This window comes from Euprymna scolopes, chromosome 22 (assembly GCF_053919585.1).
Source record: "Euprymna scolopes isolate OS-2025 chromosome 22, ASM5391958v1, whole genome shotgun sequence".
NCBI classification, from domain to species: domain Eukaryota; kingdom Metazoa; phylum Mollusca; class Cephalopoda; order Sepiida; family Sepiolidae; genus Euprymna; species Euprymna scolopes.
Window position 1 is genome coordinate 48,608,725 of NC_136503.1, and position 12,152 is coordinate 48,620,876.

At 30.5% G+C, this 12,152-nt stretch overlaps 1 protein-coding gene across 4 annotated transcripts in view; it reads right to left on the bottom strand.

The window, feature by feature from the left end:
• LOC145243429 (double-strand-break repair protein rad21 homolog A-like) overlaps window positions 1-12,152 on the bottom strand; it is a 73,473-nt gene that overhangs the window by 13,300 nt on the left and 48,021 nt on the right. For all 4 annotated transcript variants that reach the window (XM_080106316.1, XM_080106314.1, XM_080106317.1 and 1 more), the window contains exons 2-5: window positions 9,056-9,226; window positions 5,862-6,091; window positions 3,904-4,010; window positions 3,607-3,801 (exon numbers count right to left, since the gene is read on the bottom strand). In XM_080106316.1, coding sequence (XP_079962442.1) covers window positions 3,607-3,801; window positions 3,904-4,010; window positions 5,862-6,091; window positions 9,056-9,199 — 676 coding nt within the window. In that variant the 5' untranslated portion in view covers window positions 9,200-9,226. The remainder of the gene's footprint in view (window positions 1-3,606; window positions 3,802-3,903; window positions 4,011-5,861; window positions 6,092-9,055; window positions 9,227-12,152) is intronic.

A 12,152-nucleotide genomic window follows, 5' to 3' on the forward strand; every position in this document is an offset into this window, starting at 1 on the left:
ATTTGTGAATTTTGGTTTGTTGCGCCAGTATCTGATTCATATGTACTTAGCTTTGTATTTTCTGTTTCCTTGGGTGAAACCCTGGATTCTTGATTAGATTTTGTAGCATAGATTTTAGACTTTTGAGAAGTTTGTTCTCAGAGGGGAAAATTGGGTTTGTGATAACATTGATATTTTATGGATTCCATTCTTTTCTTTAGTTTTTTCCATATTTTGAGTGTGAGTTATCTATGGATTTTTGAAAGTTCAATAGTTTATAAGGTTCTAAATGAATTAGCTTATCTATAAGTTCTTTATATTTGTCGAGTTGTTGGGGTTATTTGGTTTGGTCTTTTCAACCGTTTTTGCATATGGTCGATTCTTTTTAAATGTAGATTTCAACTAATTTTTTTTCGCTTCTGCAAAGGAGATATTTCTCTAACATTTTATTAATATTTCTTTTTTCCATTTTTCACAAGATTTGGAAAAGGCTGGATGTTCTCCTGAACAGTTGGGGCATTTAGTTTCTCCAGAACAAATTTCTGTATTATGGTTTTGGTCTTTTGAACCATGTCTAGCACATGTGGGACTGCCTCTGCATGTGTCCTTTTGGTGCTCAAATTTTGATTCTATATTTTATATAAATTTTGGTGTTTGAATTTTGATTCTATATTGTATATAAATATCGAATTTCGATTCTATATCGTAGCCTATTGGGATTTTTGGTGTATTGAATGAAGAATATACGTATTAGTATTCTTTCTTTCTTTTTTTTTGAATAGAAATTCTTTGAGATTCTATGACTCTTTGGTTATTTAATTCGTTTAGTATTTCTTCTGGTGTAGTTAGAGATAGTTTTCTGCTTCTAATTATGCCTTTAGAGTGATTTAATCTCTTATGAGGGGTTACTTTTTATCATGGAAATGTGGCATTTTTTAAAAGTTTGTTACTTTGGTCTATTTCGATCAATAGATTGCCATTTTATTATTATTTTTTTTTTTTCAACATTTTTGGTTTAATAAAGTTTGGTAGTACCTTTTCTATCAGGAAGGGCGACAGTTTGGATATTGGTTTTTGTCTCATTGATTCTATAACATAGAATCTTGGAAAGTTAGTATCAGAGTTTGTGTTTTCTTCTTCATAACTGTCTGTGTTAGATTCAGAATGGGGTCTTTTTTATTATTATTATAATTATTATTAAAACCATACAAATTTTTATGTTGATTCATCATCCTTGCTCTCCCACCCTCCTCGGAGTCCTATAGTGGGAGATGGTTGGGGGAAACCTATTCACCCAAGCATGTCAGAGATATAAAGGATGATATACTCAAACAGTGAGTGTAAATGCTTGTGACAATTTCCTAATTTCCTTGGCCTCGGCAAGGTACAATAAAGGGGTTTGTTGTCTGTAGCATCTGGTTTCACTATTGGCCCTTGCCATCACCTAATATTAGCGTGTGTATATATGTGTGATGCATTTGTAATTCTCAATTTTTGTAAAAGTTTACTGCTATTAGGGCTTGTCATGACTAGCCGATTGATTGGGTTGGGTCTCTCTGACCACCCGTCTAGCCGAAGTAAGTGCCAAAGTGGAGTGTTGCAGACTCATGGCTAGTTGGATCTAGGTCGTGAGGTGCTCAGCCACCAGGATCCCGTTCTAGAGCATTACGGGTCACCACCTACAGCCAACAGGTGGCCCCATTAAGGAACTTCTGGAGCCCCACTGACAGGGCCATTAATCGTGTAAAGTTTTTATGTTTCAAGTTCTTCAAGCATTTATTTGTCAGCATTGTTTCATATTACATCAACCTCTTTGGGTTATTCATATTGCATCCAGTTATTTTGTAGTTTTTATTTTTCAAGCTCTTTGTATCTCCAATTACTAGTTTGTAGTCTTTGTTGTCTTGTAATGAATTTTATTGTTTCTTTTCCCTGCCCTGCAGAACATGAGTTTTGCAATAGGAGAGGGAAAAAAGGGTATTAATATTTGGTACATTTTAAGTTAGAAAACCAGTTGGGAAGTAGAAGGAAAAGGTGGGCTGTTGTTTTTGTAAAGCATAATTAAATTTGGGAAAAAAAGGAATAGAAAAACAAAAAACATCAATGTTAGGTGCATTTCGTCTTAGGAAGCCAATATATCTTCAGACAGCCTGATCTGGGAGCAGCAGCTAATAACTAGCAGGGATACCCAGTATTATATGGGATCCTGGAGAAAGGACCCCCCCCCCCCAAGTGTCATTATTGCATCTTTCTAATTTATGTGCAATACTTTTGCAATTGTTACTCCTATCATTTTGAGAAGGAGCTGGATTTTTTCTTACCTTAAAAAACAGATTATATTCCAGCAAACAATCCCCTCCAATTTCTCCCCTTCATGCCCAAACTACCAAAAAGTAACTAATCTTAAGTTAAAACAAATAACAATTCACATTATTTATAATGGCATTTCTTTTAAATTAAAGTAGTTTTTCATTTTAATATTAAGTTAAAATGGTTAAAATCAAGTTCAATTTTCTTATGCATTTGGACAAATTGTCTAAATGTATAAACCAAACAGCAGTACTTTTATTCAATAAATTACATAAATTAAAAATATCTAATTGTTAACATTAGATAGCTTAGTATAATATTGTTCAAAACAATTTTCATCTCTTGAATAATTGATAATTCTTTGCACTTTTATTTCTTTATTACTATTTAAATACATTTATAAATGTGTAAAAATTGGTATAAGCAATAATACAAATTCAGGGAGATAACACCCGCTAAATACATCTGTTTTGGTTTGTCATAATATTCAGAAAGGTTGTAAAAGACGCTTTTATTGCTTAATGTTATCATTATCAATGGGCCTTTTATTATTTATTAGCTGTAAGAAAGGGTTCTTCCAAATCTATTCCTTAGAATTCAATTTTAGTCCTACAGGTCTCCACCTGGTCTCGTCTTTCAATCTGCTGTTGCTATAAAAATGGCGCTCTCTCATCTCTCTCATGAAGACACCAAGAACTCCCATGACATTTAAAGCATCGGAGGTAACTCTGCCCTTTATGGAAAAACAGGAAGTTCCGTTGCGTTTTATCATTCTAACATTTACACTATTTTTTTTTCTCAATTATCTTGTATAGTTTCTTTTAGCAGCAAAGTACAACTTTTTTTGCAGGTCATAGAAAAATCTAAAGTGATTACGAAACCTTTCAATTATCATTTCCATCAAGAATGCAAAGCTAAAATATTGAAATGAATATTGTTTGCAAAAATATAATTTTATTTAGCTGTCATTTCGTCATAAAATTTATTGAATTTAATGATTTTAAAAAGGTATTTTAAACACATAGAAATATTAACATGCATACACAATCCTGCATTTTTGCTAATTCTCTCATCTCATACAAATTGAAAGTATCGACATAGCTATGAATAGTGGTAAGAAATGTATGCATACAATACTGAGAATTAAAATCATTAGATAAAATGTCTAAAATTGGATAATAATATAAATATTCCAAAATTTCAAATTCTTAAACTACAAAACATCTGAAAAGATTGGTTGTATAAAAGCAAAAATAGTTAACAGTGAAAAATAATCATTTTAAACATTTAAAATACAAACAAAAGAAAAAAAATTACCCATAAAACTGGGATCATCTAAGTCAGTAGCAACTGGAGCAGTCATATCCACATCCAAATTCTTTTCTGGTTCTTCATCTATATTCTTTATTTCCTCTGGAGCTCGAGGACTAGTAATATCAGGACTTTTGAATAAAGATTCTTCCAAATTAGTAGCATCTCTGAGAATTTCACGATCATCAAATCCAACATCACCTAAAAAGAAAAAGAGAAAGACAAAAATGTAAATGTAAATGCCGAAATTGAAATAAAAGTAATGTAAATCTGTAAGTTTGGGGAGAGAAAAAAAAAACTTACCAAAACCATCATCACCAATTAAAGTAATGTTTCCATAATCTTCACGCATTGTAATTTCTTCAGGCCTGCTTTGGTTAACAGAAAACTGGGCTTGTACATTGATTTCACTGAAAAAGGAGATTTATTTAATATATTTAAAATAAGGACATAATAAAATAAAGAAACATTTGATTGACTACAATCCTTAAGTTTCAATTCAAAGAAAATATAAAAGCAAGTGGCAAAAGATTTCCAAATCCAAGAAATTTATATGGTACTGGTGCAACTTTTGAACCGGACAAAACTGACTACGTTAGGATAAAAAAAAAAGGTTCTTGTTTGGTTCAAATGGTACACACCATTCACTCAAAAAAGAATATTCAAAATTTTCTTTTTTGCAAATAATTTCCATCTTTCTCATCCAAATGTGTTTTAAAATTAAACAGTTTTACATATATTCCATATATAAATGCAACATATGTAAATAATATGGCATATCCTACCTGATAACATAAATACTAAGGAACTTATGTTTCTGGGAAAACACCATGCTTAAATTACTATGCAAAGAGACAATGGCTGATTGGATAATATATCAAGTGAGATGAATTTGAACAAAAGCAAGGGGAGTAGATACTAAGCAGAATTCTATTTGCAACTTTTGCTTAGAGCTACAATGATGCTGTTTTAGAGGACCTAGTATACTATCTATTCTGTTGTAACGCTATCATCCTCCTCTTTTTTTAGAGCTGGTAATGTGGGACAGAGTATACATTACAATACCATCCTCTCAGTCATTAGCTCCTCCTTTGAGAGTAAATATATTATGTTTGTTCACTATAATACACTCTCAAACTAACAAAAATATGCGATTGGAGGAAGTATTTTTTGCTAATAATTGTGTGTGTGTGTGTGTGTGGCGCACTTTTTTTATTTCCCTGATCCCTTGAGAGATTCTATCAGTTGAATGAAAATGTTGGCTGTTAAAATGCTTTAATGATGCTATTTAAGCCAAAGAACAGGGTTTGAATCTTTAGACAAGTTTTATTTCAAACGGACTGTTATTTACTAGAGGATGAGCAAGTTCAGATCAAAAGTACAAATTCTAATCAACAGTTAATTTTGAATACTTTAAATGTAGAAAACAAAAACACTGAACTACTTTGCAATATTTTATTTAAGTCTTCTAGTAATCTATTTTACATGAATAATTAAATATGTAAATGAAGAATAATTTCATGCATTTACTATAAGGTGCAAAAGGTGGATGATTTCCATCTTTATGACTAAATTTGGTCCATTTTCTTATATTTTTAAACATATTCAGAAAATCCAGTTTCATTTAAAAAAAAAAAAAAATAAATAAATAAAAGATAGAAAGTTGTTTTACAGCTAAAAATCTTTCTGGTTAAATTACAGAGAAAGGGGGTTGCCCATGATGCAATTAAAAGGTGTAAAGAAAAGTTCACATTATGGAAACAATTGCATTTATGGATAAAAAAGTGAATAAAAATTTCAACAGAAGAAATATTTACTAGTGATGGGATGACTCCAATATTTTTCGATTCTTATACAATTTCTTATTTTGTACTAAATTCCCGATTCTGTACTAAATTCCAGATTCTATATAAATCTTTAAATATTTAACAATAAAGTTATTTTTTTACAATTACTGTAAAAACACATGTTAAATATGCATATATTTTCTTAAGTGTAAAAATACACTCATTGAATATGATCTAAAAATTTTAGTAGTAACATCAATAGATTTTCATTATTTCATCATTGCTATCAGATTTTCTTTTTAACAAAATTATTATAAAAAAAAATCTTTTTTCAATATTGGAAAATAGGCACAAATTTTTCCAATTCCGATACCTCCAAAAGTTCCAATTTTTTTCTATTCCTGATTCCAATTAATCGTCCCAACACTAATATTGACCAAATTTAGATTAAGAAAGTATATTTCATTTACTTACTTTAAATCTGCAAGGGTGGTGTCAAAATCATGAAAATTCTCTTGCAAAGTTATAGCAGCAACTGATGCTTCTCTGTTTTCTTCCGGTAGATCCACTACACCAGGACGAAATGCCATCTTAATTTTCACAAAGGCTTCATTACAATCAGCAAGGAGATATTTTGCTTTACGTGAGTAAATGCGAACTACCCCTAACAACAAATGACCTGATGTTCGCAGAGCCATTTTTACCTGTGTAAAAAAATGTTGCAGAAATTTAAAATTTATTCAGTATTTCCAGTTACAATAGACATTAAATTTTTTTTCATCTCCAAGGGTTCTAATTATCAGGAAATTCTCTTTTAGACAACTCTTATTCTTAAACCTAACACTCAACAAAATGTACTTTTACAACGCTTTGTATTATTTCTCAAATTAAATTATAATTGTTAAAGCTATATTTTGATAAGATAAAATAAATCTTAAAAATATATTTAGATTAAAATAAATTATTATACGTCAACAACTAATTAACAATTTCCAGTAAAATTCAATTTTATTCATCAACATAGTGAATCACCCTACGAGACAGATTTCAACACTTTGAACAGAAGAATTTTTGTTTGGCATCATAATACTTTTAATTTTCGACAATAACATCTTCATAGACACCTAATATCTTTCCTAGAAGCACTCTTAAAATCTGCTAATAGTCAGTAGTCGCTGGAGACCAGATCTGGAGAATAAAGTGTGTGTGCAAGCAATTCACAGTAAAATTTATCTATTTTTGCCATTGTTGAAATAGATTTGTGACAACGTATGGTTTTGATGAAAGAGCACTTTTATTTGTAGTAAATATTTTCTTTCCTATTTCTCTCTTCAAAAGCACCAATAATGATATATATCATTCACCATTGACTGTTCTTCCCTTTTTAATCAATGAACAAAATACTTTGTGCATCCCAAAATATGTCACTATTTTGACTCCAAAATGAAATAGTGGATCCATGTTTCATCAATTATCACATTCCTTTCTGATGTATTGTAATAGTTACAAACTTTAATAATTCAGAATATGGGAGACGAATGAGAACTAGTTAATAAGGCTAATACATTCACCCCTAGTGAAAAAGTGTTCAAGGAGTGGTTATGAAATGATGTTCAAGTTCAAGGATCTGTTCCTTAGATGATAGGGATGAACACGTTGTCTAAGGATGAATTCCGATAGGTTCTTATCGAGGATTGTATCAACCTGTGAAGTTTCACAAGGTTCTTTGGATACACCCGATTCAAATGAGGCATCTGGTTGTAGAGATGGAATCTCCAATGAGATAACTATTTATTAGGTGCTACATTTTGTGGTTTCAGGCAAATTGACGTACCAACACTGTTTTCTCCCTTTCAGTTGGTGGAAGGGCGTATGGAGGGTTGCATTCTAGCAATTCAACATACTTAAATGACCATACATTACGTTTCATCAGGACCTGCAAAAGAGGTACTAGATGTTGATTTCAGATTACACTGGAATATTCACTTGTGAGGTGTAGCGTTAGTGGCAGTACACAATAATGAACGAATGGAATGCAAGGCATCGCGCAAAACGGATTTCCAATAAGAAATTGGTAGTCTTTGCGACTTCAATGCCAGCGATATCATTTTCAATAATATGGCATTTAGTTGTTCTACCTGGCAATTTCCCTGAGGATTATAGGTGGTTGTGTGGCTCGTTGCTATTCCTTTTCTATACTATTCTGTTGAAAGGAATGATGGACCTCTGTCAGAGTTAATAATGGAAGACATGCCCAACAGCAAAAATATTTGACAGAAACAATTTATGATTGTTTGTGAGGACATATCTTGACAAGAAAAAGCAAAGGAGAAGCATGAATATTCGTTGATAATTATTAGCAGATATTTGTTTCAACTATTAGATTGCAGTGGACTATTTAAGTCAACACTTAAATGTTCAAATAGTTGTGTCGCTTTGACAACTTAAAATTAGTGTGATGAAAAAATAGCGGTTTTAATTCTACACAAACGAAACAGTTCCCAATAGTTTGTCAAACACCGTCAATGGAGTAAAGGAGGTTACACAGTACAAAATGAGACATTTATGTAATGCCTGGACCACATAGTAAAATGTGTAGGTCTCATAAACTGGCTTAATTAGTCAAGGACCACTTGAGAAAGTGTGTCTGCGGCTACATTATCTTTCTCTGGATGGTATATTATATCAAATGAGGCATCTGGTTATAGAGATGGAGTCTCTGGTGAGATAGAGTCATTAGTATGAGATGCTAAATTTTGTGGTTTTGGGGCAAGTTGATGGAGCGACACTGGCTAATATGATACAAACAATGCTCTAAATCACGGACACATTGTTTTTGATAGACTGTAAGCATTTGGAAATAAACAAACTTAATGTTTGTTAATTTGATAAGACACATTATACAACAAGAAAAGTTAATATGAAGTACATTTATTAAATAATAAAAATTGAATTCCTAGATTAAATAATGAAAAAAAAAAAATATTTTTAGGTGAACTGTCAAGTGATAAAGCAATTTATTTTAAAGATTGTAAGTTTAACACTCTTGGAAAAATCACATATTGATGACATTTTTCAGTACAATTAAATGTCTGTGTCAAAATATTAAATGCTGCAATTAAATTTACATACTTAAATCTATTATGGAAGGACTCAAGATTTGCTTAAGGAATAGCTAAACAACCCCCCCCCTCGCAATCACCATTAGGAATATAATTTTTACAATTTCACAAAATGACTGTTTTAGTGATCCAAAAGACAATCAATTTCTTTAGACCTTTTGCTATGATCCTCACTTCATCTTTTCTGTCCTTGGTAGTAAAGGAGAAATCATTCTAAACTTGAAAAATGTTAATCTTTGTCTAAACCAAAATCCCCCCCCCCCCCCCGGGGCCAATTTTTACTCACATTAAAAACTAGGATCCAACTCTGCTTTCATAAGGAGGCAAGTAAATAGGGACAAGCAGGCTGGTACTTATTTTTATGTACCAAATCATTTATTTACGGATTTTTCAGTTTTAAAATCATAAGCAATAAACTGCATGACAAAAACAATTAACTTGCAATGAATGTGTTCAGCTGATTAAATTATGTGATGGAGGAAAGTTTAACCGTAAATAAGTTTTTACGATTGATTAAAAGAAAGAAAAAGTTTAATTCATACTTACTTTTGGTTTAAGGATAGCTTCCACACTGCTATCTATATTGGTTTCAAAAACATGTGCTTTAGTTAGCTTTTTATCCCAATGGGCCGCCAGCCAAATCTTTGCTAGCGGACCCTTTTTACTTAGCACAAAATGGGCGTAAAACATTGTGATTCTTTTTCAAACAAGGAAAACCTGTAATGATAAAATGAATATTAGTTTGTAAATGTCTTAAAAGGCATCTAAATACAGTAGCAATACATATGAAAAATTGAAATAGCTTAAAATATTTCAATATTGGTATACATAGAAAGAGCTTGATGAACTTAGAAAGAATCTTTTTAAATTTTAAAAATCTGATTAAAATTAAGGAAGTTATGAATATTTTTGTGCCTCACACGTTTGGATATTTTCCCCTTTTTAAGACTATATGCGTTTCGTCACATTTTTTGCACTACTTTTTCAGTAAAACTGTTACAAGATTAAGCAATGAAATTTACCATATAAGTGTATTTTTGTACAAGGAATCAGAATATACAACTGAAAATCTCCAAAATTTCATGGTTTCCAAATAATCTGCAGTAAATGTGCATAAATATGCTGCGATTTCTTAAAAATGCCATGTATCCATAAACAGAAAAGAAGTTGGAGAACTCACACTTGATATGTAATGTGCTTTATGTACAAAAAACTTAAATCTAAACATAGGACCATTTAAAAATGAATATATTGCAATATTTCTTTGGTATTATTGTAGATTAACATTCTGTTTAACCCCACCCAACCCCTTCTGACCACCCCTCCAAAATGTGATTCTACCTTTTTAGGCAATTATGTATGAAATACCATGAAAAACTTTAATGAAAGATAAACAAATTGTTTAAGAATTTAATGTAAAATAATTCCCCATTACAAGTCATTCTAGCATTTTAGGACAGTTAACTTTAAAAAAAAAATTTTTTATGGGAGATAAATCCTGCATGCTTTTTGTTTTATTTTTTTTTAAAGACAATTATGTGTGGTTTTAAGAGGCTTTCTATGCAATGAGAATATGGGGAGGGTTGCCATTCGGACTTTGAATTAATTGTAGGGCTAAGGAAAATTATGTGAGAATATACTGAAGACTTGACAGAAACAAAAACAACAAAAACAATATTAGAGGGGGGTGGGGGTTAGTTTCACAAAAATTTAATTTCAAATAAATATCTTAGAGGAAGCTCTATATATATATATATGTGCGTGTGTGTGTGTGTGTATTCGACAGGTAAATAAGTCAGAAAATGTTATATTTAGTTTTAATTTAATAAGAAACTGCGTTACAAAATTTCAGAGAAAATTCCATAAATTTGTTGATTTCTATTTTCGAGGTTGAAGGTGTTTATTCCATAGGGCATTTATACTACGCTGGAGCATGTTGTAAAAATACTTTTTGTTTAGTAAGTAGAAAAAAAATAACGGGGTTTGTATTACTGTACACATAGATTCGAAAAAATTATCAAAAAGCAAATACATAACAAATAAATGTTATCAAATGCAATATAAGTTACTTTTCTACCTAACTGGATATGTTTTTAGTGTTTTTATTTAATGTAACATGTTTATCCAGCTCGAAAAACATACAGTTCTTACCGATGTATTGGAAAGTTAAAAATGGCGTCCGACTATCTCTTTCACACGGTAAGTTTTGGAAAATGAGTTAAAAATAAAAAGACTAGTCAAAATACTGTTAAAAACCCGCCAAATATATATCCGCCTATGTCACGGTAACATATATTGAGCGAGTTTCTAACAGTATTTTGTCTAGTTTTTTATTTATAACTTATTTTCCCAAACTTATCGCCTCCAAGAGAGAGCCAGCCGATTTAAATTTGACCAGAAATGTGAGAAATTATAATTAATGGATTCATAATGCCGAATTGATTGGGATTGTTGTTATTATACATTCTGAAAACCGAATAGTTCTAAACTAATGTTATTCTGATAACAAAATAGCTCTAATTAAACATATCAGAACATTTATATTCATATTTTTATGTTTTTCTTAATTCGTTTGTGAATAAAAATTAAAGAACACGTGTTGTTTATACTGTGCTATGACTAATACTACAGCTGCTGCTCTAGGTGTATCAGAATTTTTGTAGGAATTTTTGACACCCCTAACACGAAACTGCGAATAAAATATAAAAAACTCGTAATTTCTCTTTTAAAAGCGTGTTGTTTATTTTCTTTATGGATTATACTTCCAAAATAAACTATTACAGTTGTTTTAAAAGTAATAGAAATATTCTTTTTTTTTTTTTTTAAAAACAGTAATGAATTTTACGAACTCAATATTTTTCAATTTTTAAACTTTAAAAAATCTATCAAAATTTTTCTTTTGATTCTATTTTTACGATATTTTCAGGGTCAATGTGAAATTTTATGCTCTTTCCAATAAACCGAATATAATATTTTAGACAAACGTTTTTCTTTTTAAATTCACCCCCCCCCCAATTTTCAAGTGTCTATTAAAAAGTAAATAATTTACTCACCGAAGTTTTATATATCACAAATTGAAGAGAAAAGGTCAATAAATAATATATTCAAATTTAAAACAAAAAAAGTAGTGTTTTTTTTTTTTTAGAAATTTACCTGTAAAGTTCAAAGTTTAAAACTTTTTTTTAAAACCACGGTTTTTTTTTAAAACCACGGTTTTTTTTTCTTTTGATTTTTTTTTTTTAATAAAACCTTGGTCCTTGTTCCTTTAATTGAAAAAAAAAAAAAAAAAAAAAAAAAAAAAAAAAAAAGGGCTTGAATTACATTTTTCTAGTAGTTATAAGCTTGGAAAGACAGGGGGTCGAATAATTCACGCCTCCCATTTTGAAATGTCTATTAAAAAGTAAATAATTAATTTACTCACCAAAGTATTATATATCACAAATTGAGAGAAAAGATCAGTAAATAATATATTCAAATTTAAAACAAAAAAAAAGTAGTGTTTTTTTTTTTTAGAAACAGTCCGAAGTTTGAAACCTTAAAAAAAAAAAAAAAAAAAAAGGGCTTGAATTACACTTTTTGAGGCCTGGAAAGACGGGGTGGAATTATTCACTATTTTTCACGAAATTTCTGACACACCTACTGC